The sequence below is a fragment of the Salvelinus alpinus genome, chromosome 9 (assembly GCF_045679555.1).
Source record: "Salvelinus alpinus chromosome 9, SLU_Salpinus.1, whole genome shotgun sequence".
Lineage (NCBI taxonomy): Eukaryota > Metazoa > Chordata > Actinopteri > Salmoniformes > Salmonidae > Salvelinus > Salvelinus alpinus.
Window position 1 is genome coordinate 19814842 of NC_092094.1, and position 22167 is coordinate 19837008.

The 22167-nt window shown below is 48.2% G+C and overlaps 1 protein-coding gene across 6 annotated transcripts in view; it reads right to left on the minus strand.

Annotated features, from left to right (window-relative positions):
- Window positions 1–22167, minus strand: part of LOC139584478 (FYVE, RhoGEF and PH domain-containing protein 4-like) — a 103445-nt gene that overhangs the window by 9045 nt on the left and 72233 nt on the right. For all 6 annotated transcript variants that reach the window (XM_071416388.1, XM_071416389.1, XM_071416392.1 and 3 more), the window contains 3 exons: window positions 20865–21020; window positions 14871–15060; window positions 4516–5230 (listed from right to left, as the gene is read on the minus strand). In XM_071416388.1, the coding sequence (XP_071272489.1) occupies window positions 4516–5230; window positions 14871–15060; window positions 20865–21020 (1061 nt within the window). The remainder of the gene's footprint in view (window positions 1–4515; window positions 5231–14870; window positions 15061–20864; window positions 21021–22167) is intronic.

A 22167-nucleotide genomic window follows, 5' to 3' on the forward strand; every position in this document is an offset into this window, starting at 1 on the left:
ATTACTTTGAATGTATTATTCTTCCCTATCACAATATACAAAATAGTTTATTAACATTCAAACCCTTTACTGTATTTGATGCCCAGAGTATTACAAATTATTCTACCTCAAAGCAGTCCTTCCTTGAACTCAAAATTCACACGAATAGACTGACTGTAATTTGGTTACTAGGCAAGTATAACTTGTTTCCTGGAAGAATATCCAAGCAAGCTGAATGTTTCACACATTGAGAAACCACTTGCAAGGGTTCTCTGTCTCAGCTTGCTAATAATAATAAATGCCATTTAGCAGACGCTTTTATCCAAAGTGACTTACGGTCATGCGTGCGTGCATATGTTATAGGTATAGTGGTCTACTGTAGTTACACTGTCCTGCTAAAACTGACAAAACACACCCCAGCTCTACTGTATGTTCTGTACTGCTTTTATCAAAAAGACACCACATTTCTACCACCCATGGTCTTATTCTCTCTCTGCTAGCTTAGTATGTCAAGTAACCAACAGAGATACAGTATAGACTGATAAGCCATGAAGCATAGGATCCACTTTAACTCCAGCTAAAGCCCACGTCTCATACACTACCATTCACTGCTGAGTGAACACACTAATCTGAGAGACAGATATTTATAATCACGAGGCGTTCAGCCAGGCAGCAGCAAGGCCTCCCACAGGGTTACTGTGGTGTAAACTCAACTCTTCAGCCGCTGAAGCACTTGACATCTGTTCAGTTCAGTCCTGTAAATAACACCCAGCAGTAGCAGACTCCGTCAGTAAGAACCAGACACACTGCAGAGACAAAGGCTACACTCTTAGAAAAAAAGGTGCCATCAAGAACCAAAAAGCGTTCTTTGTCTGTCCCCATAGGTGAACCCTTTGAAGAACCCCTTTTGGTTCCAGGTAGAACCATTTTGGGTTCCATTTAGAACCATTTCCACAAAGGGTTCTACCTGGAACCAAAACGGGTTCTATCTGTAACCAAAAAGGGTTCTACTATGAGGACAGCTGCAGAACCCTTGTGTGTACTGTAGTAAAGGGGCTGTGATGTTACAGTAGACTGTGAAGTCAGTTAAATGAGACAGCACATAGCTCTAATGGGCAAAGATCCTGAAACATCTGGCATGGGGATATACATAATGTCACGTTCCTGACCTGTTTTCTGTTAGTTTTGTATGTGTTAGTTGGTCAGGACGTGAGTTTGGGTGGGCAGTCTATGTTTTCTGTTTCTATGTTGGTGAATGGGTACCTAATATGGTTCTCAATTAGAGGCAGGTGGTTTTCATCTCCTCTGATTGAGAATCATATTAAGGTAGGTAGTTTCACAGTGTTTGTTTGTGGGTGGTTGTCTCCTGTGTCTGTGTCTATGTTGCACCATACGGGACTGTATCGTTCGTTCGTTCGTTCGTTATGTTTGTAGTCAGTACTTGTTCGTTCGTTCTTCGTTTCATGTAAGTTCGTGGTCCAAGTCTGTCTACATTCGGTTTGTTATTTTGTTATTTTATTTCAAGTATAGTTCGTTGTTTTGTCGTGTTTAAATAAATTCATTATGTCCTATGAAAACGCTGCATCTTGGTTCAATCCCTGCTCCTCCTCTTCGGATGAAGAGGAAGAGGAAAGCCGTTACAGAACCACCCACCACAACAGAACCAAGCAGCGTAAGTTCGCGCAGCGACCGAGTAATCAGGACTCGTGGACTTGGGAGGACGTATTAAACGGAAAGGGTTGCTACACATGGGAGGAGATCCGGGCTGGAAGGGATCGCCTCCCATGGGAACAGCTGGAGGCATTGAGGAGAGCAGAGGCTACCGGAGAAAGGAACCGAAGCTATGAAGGTACGCGGCTAGCAAGGAAGCCCGAGAAGAAACCCCAAAAATTTCTTGGGGGTGGCTAAGAGGTAGTGGGCCAAGGGCAGGTAGGAGACCTGCGCCCACTTCCCAGGCTAACCGTGGAGAGCGGGAGTACGGGCAGACACCGTGTTACGCAGTAGAGCGCACGGTGTCTCCTGTACGTGTGCATAGCCCGGTGCGGGTTATTCCACCTCCCCGCACTGGTAGGGCTAGATTGAGCATTGAGCCAAGTGCCATGAAGCCGGCTCTACATATCTGGCCACCAGTACGTCTCCTTGGGCCGGCTTACATGGCACCAGCCTTACGCATGGTGTCCCCGGTTCGCCTACATAGCCCGGTGCGGGTTATTCCACCTCCCCGCACTGGTCGGGCGACGGGGAGTATTCAACCAGGTAAGGTTGGGCAGGCTCGGTGCTCAAGGGAGCCAGTACGCCTGCACGGTCCGGTATTTCCGGCGCTACCTCCCCGCCCCAGCCCAGTACCACCAGTGCCTACACCACGCACCAGGCTTCCAGTGCGTTTCCAGAGCCCTGTTCCTCCTCCACGCACTCTTCCTATGGTGCGTGTATCCAGTTCGGTGCCTCCAGTTCCGGCAACACGCACTAAGCCTCCTGTGCGTCTCCAGAGCCCTGTACGCACTGTTCCTTCTCCCCGTACTCTTCCTGATGTGCGTGCCCTCAGCCCGGTGCCACCAGTGCCGGTACCACGCACCAGGCCTATAGTGCGCTTCGAGAGGTCAGTGTGCCCTGTCCCTGCTCCCCGCACTAGCCTTGAAGTGCGTGTCTCCAGTCCGGTGCCTCCAGTTCCGGCACCACGCACTAAGCCACCTGTGCGTCTCCAGAGTCCTGTACACACTGTTCCTTCTCCCCGCACTCGCCCTGAGGTGCGTGCCCTTAGCCCGGTACCACCAGTGCCGGTACCACGCACCAGGCCTATAGTGCGCTTTGAGAGGTCAGTGTGCCCTGTCCCTGCTCCCCGCACTAGCCTGAAAGTGCGTGTCCTTAGCCCGGTGCCTCCAGTTCCGGCACCACGCACCAGGTCTACAGTGCGCCTTATCCGGCCAGAGCCATCCGTCTCCCCAGCGCCATCTGAGCCATCCGTCTCCATAGCGCCATCTGAGCCATCCGTCTCCATAGCGCCATCTGAGCCATCCGTCTCCCCAGCGCCGTCTGAGCCATCCGTCTGTCCCGAGCCATTTGAGCCGCCCGTCTGTCCCGAGCCGTCAGAGCCGTTCGTCAGTCAGGAGCCGCTAGAGCCATTCGTCAGTCAGGATCTGCCAGAGCCGCCAACCAGACAGGATCTGCCAGAGCCGCCAACCAGACAGGATCTGCCAGAGCCGCCAACCAGACAGGATCTGCCAGAGCCGCCAACCAGACAGGATCTGCCAGAGCCGCCAACCAGACAGGATCTGCCAGAGCCGCAAACCAGACAGGATCTGCCAGAGCTGCCAACCAGACAGGATCTGCCAGAGCCGCCAGCCAGACAGGATCTGCCAGAGCCGCCAGTGAGCCATGAGCGTCCAGAGCCGTTAGTGAGCCATGAGCAGCCAGAACCGTCAGCGAGCCATGAGCAGCCAGAGCCGTCAGCGAGCCATGAGCGTCTAGAGCCGTCAGCCTGCCATGAGCGTCCAGAGCCGTCAGCCTGCCATGAGCGTCCAGAGCCGTCAGCCTGCCATGAGCGTCCAGAGCCGTCAGCCTGCCATGAGCGTCCAGAGCCGTCATTCATCCAGAACTGCCTCTCAGTCCAGAGCTGTCTCTCTGTCCGGAGCTGCCCTTCAGTCCGGAGTTGCCCCTCTATCCTGAGCTACCTCTCTATCCTGAGCTACCTCTCTATCCTGAGCTATCCCTCTGTCCTGAGCTACCTCTCTGTCCTGAGCTACCTTGTCCCGGAGCTGTCCTTTATCTTGGTGTTGCCCCTTAAATTAGGTGGGGGAAATAAGAGGGTGGTCATTCTAAGGGGGAGACGTAAGCTGGGATTGACTATGGTGGGGTGGGGACCTCGCCCAGAGCCTGAGCCACCACCGTGGTCAGATGCCCACCCAGACCCTCCCCTAGACTTTTGGTGGTGCGTTCGGAGTACGCACCTTGAGGGGGGGGTTATGTATGTGTTAGTTGGTCAGGACGTGAGTTTGGGTGGGCAGTCTATGTTTTCTGTTTCTATGTTGGTGAATGGGTACCTAATATGGTTCTCAATTAGAGGCAGGTGGTTTTCATCTCCTCTGATTGAGAATCATATTAAGGTAGGTAGTTTCACAGTGTTTGTTTGTGGGTGGTTGTCTCCTGTGTCTGTGTCTATGTTGCACCATACGGGACTGTATCGTTCGTTCGTTCGTTATGTTTGTAGTCAGTACTTGTTCGTTCGTTCGTTCTTCGTTTCATGTAAGTTCGTGGTCCAAGTCTGTCTACATTCGGTTTGTTATTTTGTTAGTTTATTTCAAGTATAGTTCGTTGTTTTGTCGTGTTTAAATAAATTCATTATGTCCTATGAAAACGCTGCATCTTGGTTCAATCCCTGCTCCTCCTCTTCGGATGAAGAGGAAGAGGAAAGCCGTTACACATAAATGTGCTAGGGAAAACACATGCATAAACACCAACACAGTACTGACATGAACTCTCTGGCCACTCAGTGTAACAGCTTTATAGTAACACACCACCCCCCCCACAGACACTTACCGGTACCTTCTGCTCTACAATGGCCTCCTCCTTCCTTTGTTCCGGTTGGGGCTCTCCTGTAGGTTCACTGTCCTCCCCGGTATGGGTCTCTGTCTCGGGATGGGTCTCTGTCTCGGGATGGGTCTCTGTCTCGGGATGGGTCTCTGTCTCGGGATGGGTCTCTGTCTCGGGATGGGTCTCTGTCTCGGGATGGGTCTCTGTCTCGGGATGGGTCTCTGTCTCGGGATGGGTCTCTGTCTCGGGATGGGTCTCTGTCTCGGGATGGGTCTCTGTCTCGGGATGGGTCTCTGTCTCGGGATGGGTCTCTGTCTCGGTATGGGTCTCTGTCTCGGTATGGGTCTCTGTCTCGGTATGGGTCTCTGTCTCGGTATGGGTCTCTGTCTCGGTATGGGTCTCTGTCTCTGTGTTTGTAGGGGAGTTATCCCTACTCTGCTCTGTGCTCCTGTTCCCCATGTCCCCATTCACCAGGGCAGTGTCTGTCCTCAGGGGGGATCCACTCTCCCTGTCCCTGTCTCTGTCCATCTGGGCTAGCACCCCGTTAGCCGCTGGTTTGTGGGCATCCTGTGGCGTTCCTGGGACAGAGCCTAAATCCACCGAGTTGTTGTCCTGCTGCTTGGGCTCAGACTGTCTCTGGTAGCACCGGTGAGCCGGACTGCAGAGGGGCGACTTGCTAAGCTGCTTCAGTGGCGAGCCCTCCCTCTTGGTTTCCGACTGGCTGTGAGAGGAGAGGAAGAGGGATAGAACAGGAAGAAGTCAGACCACCGCTGATAAACAGGTAAAGTCAAAGATGACAGGAAAGGAGAAGAGAGAGCAAGTTCAGTTGCTGTTAAGTGTAGTGACTAGTGAGTGGCATAAAAGAGTGAGAAAGACAGAGACTGCGCGGCAGCATTGAAGTATGTCCGCAGGTTAAAAATAAAACACGGGGCTGCGATGAGCTGTGCAGAGGAGGTGTGAATGCTTAGGGCAGGGGAGGAGTGGAGTAAAAGAGTGGAGGAGAAGAGGAAGACTGGAAAGGTAGAGCACCAGTCCCCAGAGATAACCTGCTGCTGCCCTACTTCTGAATGCCCATGTGCGTGCGCACACATACACAAACACACACAACCCTCCATCTGGCATTACCATATCATACAGCTCGTCTAGCTGTTTCCCTGTCTGTGACCCACCTGCCCTCAGATGACACTTCCCTTCCAGTCCCCTCTGCCTGCAATGTCCAGCACTATCCACCACTATCCACCACTGCCCACCACTATCCACCATTGTCCAGCACGATCCACGACTGCCCAGCACTATCCACGGCTGCCCAGCACTATCAACGGCTGCCCAGCACTATCCACGGCTGCCCAGCACTATCCACGGCTGCCCAGCACTATCCACAGCTGCCCAGCACTATCCACCACTGTCCGCCACTATCCACGACTGCCCAGCACTATCCACGACTGCCCAGCACTGTCCGCCACTGTCCAGCACTGCCTGCCACTGTCCAGCACTGTCCGCCACTGTCCAGCACTGTCCGCCACTATCCAGCACTGTCCGCCACTTTCCAGCACTGTCCGCCACTATCCAGCACGGTCCGCCACTATCCAGCACTGTCCGCCACTATCCAGCACTGTCCGCCACTTTCCAGCACTGTCCGCCACTATCCAGCACGGTCCGCCACTATCCAGCACTGTCCGCCACTATCCAGCACTGTCCGCCACTATCCAGCACTGTCCGCTACTTTCCAGCACTGTCCGCCACTATCCAGCACTGTCCAGCACTGTCCGCCACTATCCAGCACTATCCGCTACTTTCCAGCGCTATCCACCACTATCCAGGACTGTCCGCCACTGTCCGCCACTATCCAGCACTGTCCGCCACTATCCAGCACAGCCCAGCGCTATCCACCACTATCCAGCACTGTCCAGCACTGTCCGCCACTGTCCAGCACTGTCCGCCACTGTCCAGCACTGTCCGCCACTGTCCAGCACTGTCCGCCACTATCCAGCACTATCCAGCACTATCCAGCACTGTCCGCCACTGTCCAGCACTGTCCAGCACTGTCCGCCACTGTCCAGCACTGTCCGCTACTTTCCAGCACTATCCGCCACTGTCCAGCACTGTCCAGCACTGTCCGCCACTGTCCAGCACTGTAAGCTACTTTCCAGCACTATCCAGCACTATCCAGCACTGTCCGCCACTATCCAGCACTGTCCGCCACTGTCCAGCACTGTCCAGCACTGTCCAGCACTGTCCGCCACTATCCAGCACTGTCCGCTACTTTCCAGCACTATCCAGCACTGTCCAGTACTGTCCGCCACTATCCAGCACTATCCGCTACTTTCCAGCGCTATCCACCACTATCCAGGACTGTCCGCCACTGTCCGCTACTTTCCAGCACTATCCAGCACTGCCCAGCGCTATCCACCACTATCAAACACTGTCCGCTACTTTCCAGCACTGACCGCTACTTTCCAGCACTGTCCAGCACTGTCCGCCACTATCCAGCACTGTCCGCCACTGTCCAGCACTGTCCGCCACTATCCAGCACTGTCCGCTACTTTCCAGCACTATCCAGCACTGTCCGCCACTGTCCAGCACTGTCCGCCACTGTCCAGCACTGTCCGCTACTTTCCAGCACTGTCCGCTACTTTCCAGCACTGTCCGCTACTTTCCAGCACTGTCCGCTACTTTCCAGCACTGTCCGCTACTGTCCAGCACTGTCCAGCACTATCCAGCACAGCTGTAGGCCTAAGAGCACATCCTATTTACTCTTAATACCATAATTTACTTAGGCCTATATTTTTCCTAAACACCAATGAATGCGACTGTTTTTAGTCTTTGCTGTAATAAAGGCTTAACAAAAAAATATTACAACAGACTCTCTGGTACGCTGATAATTTATTTAGTGTTGTTTACATCGTTCCAAATGGTCAGAATAATATTTTGGTAATCTAACAGCACCTGTTTGGCGCACACAATATGCACTCAGCGCTTGCTCCTTACCTTATTTTTCTTGAACTCCACAACTAGTCAAATTTATTCCACACACCTGACTTCCCCTTTACCCCCTGAGCAACCAGTAAACATTCCCCCATTTTGAGTTTATTTGTCAAGTCCTCTGCATTCATTTAGCTGTTTCTGTGTTCGGAGTTTGTTATAACCAGTTTATTGATGTGATTATGATATGCTATAAGTCAGGCCCTATTGGTCACGTGCATACGATGCATACATCAAATTACATTTTATTTGTCACATGCGCCGAATACAACAGGTGTAGAAATTACAGTGAAATGCTTACTTACAAGCCCTTAACCAACGATGCAGTTTTAAGAAAATACCCCAAAAAATGTAATTAAGAAAAAAAAGAGCAGCAGTGAATAACAATAGCGGGGCTATATACAGGGGGTACCGGTGCAAATAGTCTGGGTAGCCATTTGATTAGCTGTTCAGGAGTCTTATAGGGTAGAAGGTAGAAGCTGTTTAGAAGCCTCTTGGACCTAGACTTGGCGCTCCGGTACTGCTTGCAGTGCGGTAGCAGAGAGAACAGTCTATGACTAGGGTGGCTGGAGTCTTTGATGAGTTTTAGGGCCTTCCTCTGACACCGCCTGGTATAGAGGTCCTGGATGGCAGGAAGCTTGGCCCCGGTGATGTACTGGGCCGTACGCACTACCCTCCGTAGAGCCTTGCAGGTCGGAGACCGAGCAGTTGCTATACCAGGCAGTGATGCATCCCATCAGGATGCTCTCAATGGTGCAGCTGTAAAATCTTTTGAGGACCCATGCCAAATCTTTTCAGTCTCCTGAGGGGGAGTAGGTTTTGTTGTGCCCTCTTCACGACTGTCTTGGTGTGCTTGGACCATTCTAGTTTGTTGTTGATGTGGACGCCAAGGAACTTGAAGCTCTCAACCTGCTCCACTACAGCCCCGTCGATGAGAATGGGGGCGTGCTCGGTGCTCTTTTTCCTGTAGTCCACAATCATCTCCTTTGTCTTGATCACGTTGAGGAAGAGGTTGTGGTCCTTTCACCACATGGTCAGGTCTATGACCTCCTCCCTATAGGCTGTCTCCTCGTTGTCAGTGATCAGGCCTACCACTGTTGTGTCATCAGCAAACTTAATGATGGTGTTGGAGTTGTGCCTGGCCGTGCAGTCTTGACTGAACAGGGAGTACAGGAGGGGACTGAGCACGCACCCCTGAGGGGCCCTATGGTGGGGCACTATGGTGTTGAACGCTGAGCTGTAGTCAATGAATAGTATTCTCACATCGGTGTTCCTTTTGTCCAGGTGGGAAAGGGCAGTGTGGAGTGCAATAGAGATTGCATCATCTGTGGATCTGTTGGTGCAGTATGCAAATTGGAGTGGGTCTCGGGTTTCTGGGATAATGGTGTTGATGTGAGCCATGACCAGCCTTTCAAAGCATTTCATGGCTACAGACTTGAGTGCTACGGGTCGGTAGTCATTTAGGCAGGTTACCTTAGTGTTCTTGGGCACAGGTGGTAGTGGTGGTCTGCTTGAAACATGTTGGTATTTCAGACTCGGACAGGTTGAAAATATCAGTGAAGACACTTGCCAGTTGGTCAGCGCATGCTCGGAGTACACGTCCTGGTAATCCATCTGGCCCAGCAGCCTTGTGAATGTTGACCTGTTTAAAGGTCTTACTCACATCGGCTGCGGAGAGCGTGATCACACAGTCATCCGGAACAGTTGATGCTCTCATGCATGTTTCAGTGTTACTTGCCTCGAAGCATGAGCCTATTTAGCTTATCTGGTAGGCTCGTGTCATTGGGCAGCTCTCGGCTGTGCTTCCCTTTGTAGTCTGTAGTAGTTTGACATGTGTCACATAAAGAAAGCAAGGGTTGAGGGAATAGGGAATGTTTTTCCTAAACAAATGAGAGATTTCGGTAACAGAACTTTTCAGTCAGAAATGGCTGTAATTATGTTGCAGCTTCAGCAACACGGACAGAGCGATAAATACTGTTGATGTGTGGTGGTCGCTGCAGCAGGGAGGAGAGAGAAACAACAGGTGCTAGTCACAGTCACTCACTGTTCTTTAAAAAAAAAAATTTAACACAGCAAGTCTGAGCCAGCCCGGCACAATCAAATCAATTGCTATCGGTCTCCCTCTAGTTATTTGTGTGTCTTAATTATTAATTGACGTAATCTTCCTGTCCGGTTTTGTGTCGGGGGGCTAGGTTCAGTCTGTAATTCTCCTGTCTTATCTGGTGTCCTACGTGAATTTAAGTATGCTCCCTCTCTGCCTCCCTTCCCGGAGGACCAGTACCATGCCTCAAGACTATCTGGCCTGACGACTCCTGGCTGCCCAGAGTCCACCTGGTCGTGCTGCTGCTCCAGTTTCAACTGTTCTGCCTGCGGCTATGGAACCCTGACCTGTTCACCGGATGTGCTCTCTCTCTCTCTCTCTCTCTCTCTCTCTCTCTCTCTCTCTCTCTCTCGACCTCTCTCTCTCTCTCTCTCTCTCTCTCTCTCTCTCTCTCTCTCTCCTCTCTCTCTCTCTCGACCTCTCTCTCTCTCTCGACCTCTCTCTCTCTCTCGACCTCTCTCTCTCTCTCTCGACCTCTCTCGACCTCTCTCTCTCTCGACCTCTCTCTCTCTCGACCTCTCTCTCTCTCTCTCTCTCTCTCTCTCTCTCTCTCGACCTCTCTCTCTCTCGACCTCTCTCTCTCTCGACCTCTCTCTCTCTCGACCTCTGAATGCTTGGCTACTCCTGAGGTGCTGACCTGTTGCACCCTCTACAACCACTGTGATTATTATTTGACCCTGCTGGTCATATATGAACGTTTGAACATCTTGAAGAACAAGAACAAAGCCATGTACTCTTATAATCTCCACCGGGCACAACCAGAAGAGGACTGGCCACCCCTCAGAGCCCGGTTCCTCTCTAGGTTTTTCCCTAGGCTCCTGCCTTTCTAGGGAGTTTTTCCTAGCCACTGAGCTTCTACATCGGCATTGCTTGCTGTTTGGGGTTTTAGGCTGGGTTTCTGTAGGGTTTTATACAGTAAATAAATAAATTTGATACGGTTGATTTGATTAAAACACATAGGATGTGTCTATATATGGAAAAAAATATTTTTTTTCGACCAGACGACTCTTGGTCTGCGACCGGGAGACCCATGAGGCGGCGCACAATTGGCCCAGCATCTTCCAGGTTAGGAGTCGCTCTAGCGGGCCGGGCGCATGCACGCTGACTTCGGTCACCAGTTGTACGGTGTTTCTTCAACACATTGGTGCGGCTGACTTCTTGGTTAAGCGAGCAGTGTGTCAAGAAGCAGTGCGGGAGTTGCAGTGGTGGGACAAGACTAACTACCAATTGGGGACAAAAAGGGCTAATCCCCCCCCCCCCAAAATGTAAAAAAAAAAGAAAAAGATTTGTAATTCATAACATATCATTCGAAATCCACAAATGAACATATAATACTAAATGGAGTTTCCCGGATTTACATACAGAATAAAAAGAAATGTTCTGAGACGAGGTTGCAGCATCCAGAATATTTTGGTGTCTCATTCATTTTGTTGGTTAAGCCCGAGAGCATTTGGTCATCACGGTGGTGGTACAGGGCTACTCATTTCTCCTAAATTGAGATTCTCTTTTCTCCCTCTCTTACCTGTCCATCTCCTCATTTGAATTCCATGTTGTCACTGTCACTTGTCCACTCAAGATTAACATTGTCATCTATCGCCCACCAGGTACCCTTAGAGAGTTCCTCAATGAGCTTGACACCTTAATAAGCTAATTTCCCGATGATGGCTCACTGCTCTCCGTACATGGCGACTTCAACCTCTCAACGTCTGCCTTCGATTCATTTCTGTCCAACTCTCTCTTTCCCCTCTTTGCCTCTTTTGACTTTACCCTTTCCCAATCCCTTCCAACTCACAAGACAGGCAATACGCTTGACCTCATCTTTACTAGAGACTGCTCGCCTACTAACCTCACTGCAACCCCCCCTCCAGATTTCCTTTTCTGTCTCCCTTTCCTTCAACCCTAACCTCTCAGCCCCTACCCAGATGGTTATGCGCCGTCGCAATCTTTGCTCTCTCTCTCTCCCACTACTCTCTCCTCTTCTATCCTATCATCTCTTCCTTCTGCTAAATCCTTCTCCCTCCTGTCTCCTGATTCTGCCTCTCGACCCTACTCTCCTCTCTTTCTGAATCCTATGACTTGCACCGGCTCGCCCCTCCCCTCCCCTCCTGCTCCTTGGCTGGGTGACTCAATGCGAGCTTACAGAATGAGGCAGCTGAGCGAAAATGGAAGAAAACTAAACTTCCGGAAGACATATCATCCTTTCACTCCCTCTTCTCTAACTTGAGTGTGCTGTCTCTGATCAACATTCTCGTTATCTGTCTCAGAACGATCTTTTTTTTATTTATTTTTTTTATTTTATTCTTATTATTTTTTATATATTTTTTATATATTTTTTATTTTTATTTTTGTATTTTTTAATCCCCTTTTCTCCCCAATTTTCGTGGTATCCAATCGCTAGTAATTACTATCTTGTCTCATCGCTACAACTCCCGTACGGGCTCGGGAGAGACGAAGGTCGAAAGTCACGCGTCCTCCGAAGCACAACCCAACCAAGCCGCACTGCTTCTTAACACAGCGCGCCTCCAACCCGGAAGCCAGCCGCACCAATGTGTCGGAGGAAACACCGTGCACCCGCCCCCCTCGGTTAGCGCGCACTGCGCCCGGCCCGCCACAGGAGTCGCTGGAGCGCGATGAGACAAGGATATCCCTACCGGCCAAACCCTCCCTAACCCGGACGACGCTAAGCCAATTGTGCGTCGCCCCACGGACCTCCCGGTCGCGGCCGGCTGCGACAGAGCCTGGGCGCGAACCCAGACTCTGGTGGCGCAGCATAGCACTGCGATGCAGTGCTCTAGACCACTGCGCCACCCGGGAGGCCCCCCAGAACGATCTTCTTGACTCAAACCAGTCAGGCTTCAAGACGGGTCACTCAACCGAGACTGCTCTTCTCTGTGTCACGGAGGCTCTCCGCACTGCCAAAGCGGCCTCTCTCTCTCCTCTGTTCTCATCCTCCTAGATCTATCCATTGCCTTTGACACTGTGAACCATCAGAGCGTCTTCTCCACCCTCTCAGGGCTGAGCGTCTTAGGCTCTGCACACTCTTGGATTGCATCCTATCTGGCGGGCTGTTCCTACCAGGTGATGTGGAGAGGATCTATGTCTGCACATACTCTCACTACTAGTGTCCCTCAGGACTCAGTTCTAGACCATCTCCTCTTCTCTCTACACAGTCACTCGGCTCCATCATATCATCACATGGTCTCTCCTATCATTGCTATGTGGATGACACTACTTTTCTCCTTCCCTACTTCTGACACCCGGGTGGCGGCACGCATCTCTGTGTGCCTGGCAGATATCTCAACTTGGATGTCAGCCCACCACTTCAAGCCCAACCTTGACAAAAATGGAGCTGCTCTTCCTCCCGGGGGACCCTGGACAACACCCTGTCATTTTCTGCAAACATCAAAGCAGCGACTAGCTCCTGCAGGTTCATGCTCTACAACATCCATAGAGTATGACCCTACCTCACACAGGAAGCGGCGCAGGCACTTGTCCTCTCCTGTCAGGACTACTGAAACTCGCTGTTTGCTGAGCTCCCCGCTTGTGCCATCAAACCCCTGCTACTTATCCAGAACGATGCAGCCCCCCTGGTTTTCAACCTTCCCAAGTTCTCTCATGTCACGCCGCTCCTCCTCACACTCCCTGGCTTCCAGTCGAAGCTCGCATCCACTACAAGACCATGGTACTTACCTACGGAACAGCAAGAGGAACTTCCCCGCCCTACCTCCAGGCTATGCTCAAACCCTACACCCCTACCCGAGCACTCTGTTCTGACACCTCAGGTCTCTTGGCCCTCCCACCCGTACAGGAGGGCAGCTCCCACTCAGCCCAGTCCAAGCACTTCTCTGTCCTGGCACCCCAATGGTGGAACTAGCTTCCACCATTGGGGCAGTCAGAGTCCCTGCCCATCTTCTGAACACATCTGAAACCCTACCTCTACAAACAGTACCCCCCCCCCCCCCCCCCCCTTCTAGCTCTGACTCTACTGATAGCTACTTTATTGAGGAAAAATATACTTTCTATGCATGTGATATGTGGTTGTCCCACTTAGCTATCTTAAGATGATTGCACTAACTCTAAAATGCTCTGGATTAGAGTGTCTGCTAAAAGACTAAAATGTAAATGAAAAGAGAGGCTTTATTGCTACATTAATAGCTTCACATGCTGGATTTCCAGGTTTCCTCTCCTATGAATAACTACGCTAATTCTATTCCTTATAGGCTGTCCTTCTTCTGCTGAAAAAAATGCACTCTGAGGGTGAGCTTGTAGCTCCAGAGATCTTAGTTGGCCTGTAGAGGCCTCGGTTGGCAGTGCTGGATGGAGTGGGGTAATGATGCTGGCTCAATGCTGTTGGACTGCACTGCATAAGCGTTTCACACAAGGGCACCATTGTTTCTGCCTCTCAAGCGCTCACTAATGGGTCTCCTCACATGCTGCTAAAATCACCACTCAGACTTGTAACCAAGCAGGAATGAAATCAAAAACGTCTTAAAGTCATAGGAAAATAGATGAAGACAGATGACACAATAGATAGCTACAATGCTTATAATAAATTAGCAACAAGTGTTTGTTTATTGAAATCATAACTAATGCCGTTTTGAGAATGGCTGTGTTGCTGTAGAGGAAACACTTATCCTTGCCCTTGTGGGACAAATGACAATAGACAGATTCACATAGCCAAACCTTTTGATCAAGGAGCCAATCTAACAATCTGAGACAGGAATCGAAACATGATATAAAGTTTGTATTAAAATCCTACCTCTTTCTTCTAGACTTCATCCTACAGCAGTGAGCTCTCTCCCACAAGTGAGGGAGCTGATTTTCCGCTCTGTACAAATCTCTTTTCATCCTCCACTAACGCTTTGACTTGTGAAACACAAGCTGATCTCTAGTGCTCTCTCTGTCTAAAGTGCAGAGAGAGCTCTAGTGCTCTCTCTTTTTAGTTAATCTTCTAAATAGTAAGGGATATTAGGAAATATAAACTTTTCCGTTTGCATTAAGGTTTGACGTCACACTGATTACTACTCATGTCCGCCTGAATAAGGTATTTTGTTTATTACGATAAGGTGAAGTAAGTGATGTAAATAGATGCATCCATGTCGAATTACTCTCTCTTAGCAGTTAATATACTCTTTTACACATTCACAAGAGCAAGAACACACAGAGGTAATCATTTCACACATATTTGAGTCAGGTCTGTATCTCGGTTAGGGTCTAATTGATAATTTTCTCCCCTACCCACTCTGTACTCCACTTTTTTCCCTGCATGGTGCTCTACCTGTTCTCCTCAAAGTGGTTGATGAGGTCCAAGACTTTGGAGGGTTTCTCCCGGCTCTTCCCCGTCACCGCCCCTCCTCCTCCCTCCTCCATGGTAGCTCTGAAGAGTCCTCTCTCCACGCGCCCCAGCGCCAGCAGGGGGCCAGCAGGCACCGTCACCTGGCTCTGGAGGTGCGCTGGCTTCGGAGGCACTGGGGGGATGATGGGAGAAGGTCAAAGGTCAGCTGTCAGGGCTAGAGAGGTCAGTTGGTTTTTAGGTTGGTCACTCAGGGGCCTCTCTATTAATGTACTGGAGATGGGATAGGAGCCCAATACACATCCCCCATCAGCATTGTACGGTATGTGGACTGTGTTTTGTGGAGTTTTGTGTTGTAATGTATACTTCCAACACAAGGTGGCAGCACAGGTTACTAAAAGCTAGTCTCGTTCTAGAATGTATGCGACCATGTGTCTATAAGCCTGCAAAACATGGCTACTTCTCGGCATAACATTTAACACCCAGAATGAGATTAAAATGTAGCCATTACTATGGACTAGTAGTATCTTTATATGACATGAACTATTCTATAACCCATAGAGGGATTGGTCAATGGACAGGTGTCATGTAGAGGAAAGTGTTGGGGAGAGCTCAACTAGTCATTTAACTATGTTTTGCAAGGGGTTGGTGGCAGTTTAACTAAATTCAAATAAAGTTTCTGTTTTCAGTTGTTAATTACGTGTTGTCATGTAGTGGTGTAGCTAACTACTGGAACTACACACCATACTTTGGCATAAAATAAATAAAATATGGGTAAGGGCAATAATTTCCTTTCTTTTTCGGCATCAGACCTGCCTAATTCTCACTTGAAAATCGTTTGTGTTTAATAAGCTAAATTACAAATGCTGTTCAAATATTACCCCAAAGTGATCTGTTCTTGCAATTTGTCGTCTATGACATTTCAGATTTAAGCTCATGATAATTTTTCAGAAAGTAGTTTGGATGTAGTGAACTACTTTCTCAAAGTAACTGTATGTTTTAAAGGGGAGCTTTAGTGTAGCTAAACCTCTTCCAGTGTGAAGTAATTGGTAGCTTGGTAAACTACACTGAGTGTACAAAACATTAAGAACACCATCTCTTTCCATGACATAGACTGACCAGGTGAAAGCTATGATCCCTTATGTCACTTGTTAAATCCACTTCAAATCAGTGTAGATAAAGGGGAGGAGACAGGTTAAAGAAGGATTTTTAAGCCTTGAGACAATTGAGACATGGATTGCGTGTGTGCCACTCAAAGTGTGAATGGTCAAGACAAAACATTTAAGTGCCTTTGAACAGAGTATGGTAGTAGGTGGCAGGCACACCGGTTTGTGTCAAGAACTGCAACGCTGCTGGGTTTTTCACCCTCAACAGTTTCCTGTGTGTATCAAGATTGTTCCACCACCCTTGTCTCCCGGGTAGCACAGTGGTCTAAGGCTCTGGGTTCGAGCCCAGGCTCTGTCACAGCCGGCCACGACCGGGAGGCACACAATTGGCCTAGCGTCGTCCGGGTTAGGGGAGGGTTTGGCCGGCAGGGATATCCTTGTCTCATCGCGCACTAGCGACTCCTGTGGCGGGCCGGGCGCAGTGCACGCTGACCAGGTGCGGTGTACGGTGTTTCCTCCGACACATTGGTGCGGCTGGCTTCCGGGTTGGATGCGCGCTGTGTTAAAAAGCAGTGTGGCTTGGTTGGGTTGTGTTTCGGAGGACACATGGCTCGACCTTCGCCTCTCCCGAGCCCGTACGTACGGGAGTTGTAGCGATGAGACAAGACAGTAACTACTAACAATTGGATACCACGAAATTGGGGAGAGAAAATATAATAATAAATGTTCCACCACCCAAAGGACATCCAGCCAACTTGACAACTGTGGGAAGCATTGGAGTCAACATTGGCCAGGATCCCTGTGGAACGCTTTCAACACCTTGTAGAGGCCATGTCCCCAACGAATTGAGGATGTTCCGAGGGCAAAAGGGGGTGCAACTCAATATTAGGAAGGTGTTCCTAATGTTTTGTATACTCAGTGTATATTTTCAGAGTAGCTTCCCCAACACTGGTAGAGTTGTCCTTCTTATCTCTAGAGAATGATTTACTGTGTTCAAATAAAAGAGGGATGCAACATCACTAAAGTCAAGGTTTCACCACTGTGTCACACCGTGTCTGGTTCCATTACTCGCTCGTCCGTGTGGCGAGAGCTGTTTTGTCATGTATGTTCTGAGTCACGTGTGAGTACTTATCTAGATGTAAACGAGTGTCAGTATGTCTGAACAGCAGTGCTCTCAGCGCTCTGTTGTCTGTGTGGCTCAGTTGGTACGGGTGTGGTAAAAGACTGACAGCAGGGTTGGCATCATTTCCAAATTCATTTGAAATTCCAATTCAATTCTTGAAATCACTCATGAAGTGAAGAATTTACGTTGAATTAAATTAAATGAAACAATCTTCAAGTTATGGAATTGGAATTAGACTGTTTTGACTTTTTGCATTGGAATTGAATTGGAATGACCAGTTAATGGAATTAATGCACATAAGTATAAAACATTTACTGCACAATATGTTTTGAATCATGTCAACCTGTATTCCTATATTTCCAGTATAGCTAGGCTGTCTGAACATGATCAGCCTGAAAGCCTGAGGGTTTCACATTCTAATTGGAATTTGCTACTCTTCCTGGGGTCCACACAAAACATGAAACATTACATATTACAGAACATTAATAGACAAGAACAGCTCAAGGACAGAACTATATACATTTAACAACCTCACCCATAGCCTACAAATCAATACATACAGTCGTGGCCAAAAGTTGAGAATGACAAAAATATTAATTTTCACAGTCTGCTGCCTCAGATTGTATGATGGCAATTTGCATATACTCCAGAATGTTATGAAGAGTGATCAGATGAATTGCAATTAATTGCAAAGTCCCTCTTTGCCATGCAAATGACCTGAATCCCCCAAAAACATTTCCACTGCATTTCAGCCTTGCCACAAAAGGACCAGCTGATATCATGTCAGTGATTCTCTCGTTAACACAGGTGTGAGTGTTGACGAGGACAAGGCTGGAGATCACTCTGTCATGCTGATTGAGTTCGAATAACAGACTGGAAGCTTCAAAAGGAGTGTGGTGCTTGGAATCATTGTTCTTCCTCTGTCAGCCATGGTTACCTGCAAGGAAACACGTGCCGTCATCATTGCTTTGCACAAAAAGGGCTTCACAGGCAAGGATATTGCTGCCAGTAAGATTGCACCTAAATCAACCATTTATCGGCTCATCAAGAACTTCAAGGAGCGGTTCAATTGTTGTGAAGAAGGCTTCAGGGTGCCCAAGAAAGTCCAGCAAGTGCCAGGACTGTCTCCTAAAGTTGATTCAGCTGCGGGATCGGGGCACCACCAGTACAGAGCTTGCTCAGGAATGGCAGCAGGCAGGTGTGAGTGCATCTGCACGCACAGTGAGGCGAAGACTTTTGGAGGATGGCCTGGTGTCAAGAAGGGCAGCAAAGAAGCCACTTCTCTCCAGGAAAAACATCAGGGACAGACTGATATTCTGCAAAAGGTACAGGGATTGGACTGCTGAGGACTGGGGTAAAGTCATTTTCTCTGATGAATCCCCTTTCCAACTGTTTGGGGCATCCAGAAAAAAGCTTGTCCGGAGAAGACAAGGTGAGAGCTACCATCAGGCCTGTGTTATGCCAACAGTAAAGCATCCTGAGACCATTCATGTGTGGGGTTTGGTGACGAACAGTTTGGTGAACAGTTTGGTGACGAACAATGCCTTTTCCAGCCTGATGGAGCACCTTGCCATAAGGCAAAAGTGATAACTAAGTGGCTCGGGTAACAAAACATCGATATTTTGGGTCCATGGCCAGGAAACTCCCCAGACCTTAATCCCATTGAGAACTTGTGGTCAAGAGGCGGGTGGACAAACAAAAACCCTGAGAAACTCCAAGCATTGATTATGCAAGAATGGGCTGCCATCAGTCAGGATGTGGCCCAGAAGTTAATTGACAGCATGTCAGGGTGGATTGCAGAGTTCTTGAAAAAGAAGGGTCAACACTGCAAATATTGACTCTTTGCATCAACTTCATGTAATTGTCAATCAAATCAAATTTATTTATATAGCCCTTCGTACATCAGCTGATATCTCAAAGTGCTGTACAGAAACCCAGCCTAAAACCCCAAACAGCAAGCAATGCAGGTGTAGAAGCACGGTGGCTAGGAAAAACTCCCTAGAAAGGCCAAAATCTAGGAAGAAACATAGAGAGGAACCAGGCTATGAGGGGTGGCCAGTCCTCTTCTGGCTGTGCCGGGTGGAGATTATAACAGAACATGGCCAAGATGTTCAAATGTTCAAAAATGACCAGCATGGTCAAATAATAATAATCACAGTAGTTGTCGAGGGTGCAGCAAGTCAGCACCTCAGGAGTAAATGTCAGTTGGCTTTTCATAGCCAATCATTAAGAGTATCTCTACCGCTCCTGCGGTCTCTAGAGAGTTGAAAACAGCAGGTCTGGGACAGGTAGCACGTCCGGAGAACAGGTCAGGGTTCCATAGCCGCAGGCAGAATAGTCAATAAAAGCCATTGACATGTATGAAATGCTTGTAATTATACTTCAGTATTCCATAGTAACATCTGACAAAAATATCTAAAGACACTGAAGCGGCAAACTTTGTGGAAATTCATATTTGTGTCATTCTCAAAACATTTGGCCATGACTGTACACATAAAATATCTAGGCCAAATAGGGGAGAGGCATTGTGCCGTGAGGTGTTGCTTTATCTGTTTTTTGAAACCAGGTTTGCTGTTCATTTGAGCAATATGAGATGGAAGGCAGTTCCATGCAATAATGGCTCTATATAATACTGTATGCTTTCTTGAATTTGTTCTGGATTTGGGGCCTGTGAAAAGACCCCTGGTGGCATGTCTGGTGGGATAGTGTGTGTGGCAGAGCTGTGCGTAAATTGACTATGCAAACAATTTGGAATTTCCAACACATTAATGTTTATAACTCAAGAAGTGATGCAGGTCAGTCTTTCCTCAACTCTTAGCCAAGAGAGACAGGTATACAGAGTATTTATATGAGCCCTCTGATTACAATGAAGAGCAAGCTGTGCCGCTCTGTTCTGGGCCAGCTGCAGCTTAACTAGGTCTTTCTTTGCAGAACTTTACCATATGAAGACTGGACATTAATCAAGATAAGATAAAACTAGACTGCAGGCCATGCAGGCTCTATGGAGTGTAGTGTCAAAAAAGCAGAGCATCTCTTTATTATGGACAGACCTCTCCCCATCTTTACAACAATTGAATTTATGTTTTGACCATGACAGTTTACAAACATTAGTTTTCTAAATGACAGGTTATGGTTAATAATATCAAAGACTGCACTGAAATCTAAGAGTATAGCTCCCACAATCGTCTTTTTATCAATTTCTTTCAACCAATTATCAGTAATTTGTGTCAGTGCAGTACATGTTGAGTGCCCTTCTCTACAAGCATGCTGAAAGTCTGTTGTCAATTTGTTTACAGAGAAATAGTATTTGTATTTTGTATTTGGTCAAACAATTTCTTTCTGAACAGTTGGCTAAGAGCTGGAAACAAGCTGACAGATATGCTGATAGAACCAGTAAAGACCGCTTTCCCTCCAGGTCTGAGAACAAACACCTTCCTCTAGACTCAGATTAAAGATATGACATGGGAATTGAAAGGCTGGAATTTAGCTAACATTGGAATTCAGAGTAATTGATTTATATTTGAATTCTAAGACTGACCTGTAATTTGAATGAAATTAAATGGAATTTACAGGGAGAGAGAATTGAATTTGTGGAATTGACCCAACCCTGGTTGGTACTAACAACACCAGGGTCATCGGTTCAATTACAACTGGGGCCACATATTCTAAAGTGTATGAACTCACTATTGTAAGTCGCTTTCGATAAAAATGTCTGCTAAATGTCATATTAAACAGCATTATTATCAGTACCTTGTGGTTTGGGCTGCAGTAAGGGCCTGCTGGCCAAGCCTCTTCCATTGACACCCCTCCTGCTCTTCTCACTGGGACTCTTCCCACACAGACCTGTCCGACTGACTCTCGCACTGTGTGGGCCGCTGCCGCGTTCACTGGGCCTGCTGCTTAGAGCTGGAACAGAGAGAGAGAGAGCGTGAAGGAGAGCAGGAGAGAGCGAAGAGGAATGGTTATATTCCAAACTCTCAACAACACTAATTTGGCCAAGTGTTGCTCCAGCTAATCCTCACAGAATATCCCTCACTGCCCCTTGCTTGCAATGATTGTATTCCACTTCACTCCACTCTCCTCCATCATTTGACAATTCATTTGGCCGTTTGGCCCATGGCTGCAGGTACAAAAACACATATTACACAAATGGCCTGAAGCAAAACATTGGAGTCTCCATCTAGTTCATTATCAGCAGCACTGAGCCTAGTCTAATCAGCTGGTGGCCGATGGTCCAGCTTCACTCCAGTGTGTTTAACTGACAGACAGAGAGACAGATAGGACGACAGGGCTGTTGACAGCAAGGACCTGTTGACAGCAAGGCTACCACCCCATAGTCTGCTCTACACACTATGCACAACCATACCTATTAAGGTAAAACCACCATACATGGCACCATGTCGCTGAGGCCAAGCAGGAGGTATTGTTACATTATAGAGACACAAGGAGCTTTATCACTCAGGGTAGTCTCCATTAAGAGCAGTCATGTACACTGAACAAAAATATCAACGCAACATGTAAAGTGTTGGTCCCATGTTTCATGAGTTGAAATAAAAGATCCCAGAAATCATCCATATACACAAAAAGCTTATTTCTTGCACATTTTGTACACTCATTTGTTTACTCCCCTGTTAGTGAGCATTTCTCATTTGCCAAGATAATCCATCCACCTAACAGGTGTGGCATATCAAGAAGCTGATTAAATAGCATGATCATTATACAGGTGCACCTTGTGCTGGGGACTGCTTACTCACCAGACATGTTACCCATTGAGCATGTTTGGGATGCTCTGGATCGCCGTGTACGACATAATCAATGTGTAACATTGTCCATTTGCCCTGAGAGGCTGTCCATTCACTAGCGCTGCAGAGCCTGCATTACTGCATGTGATGATACAAGCTAATTTGCTTATTCGCTCCATGATCAGTAAGTCTACAGAGAAGATAGGATGAGTTCAATGAAGTCCCATCCCAGTAGAATGAATAAATGAAATGTGACCTAAATACCTTTAATAAACTCAATCTCTTCAATCTTAAAAATAGATAACTGTTCC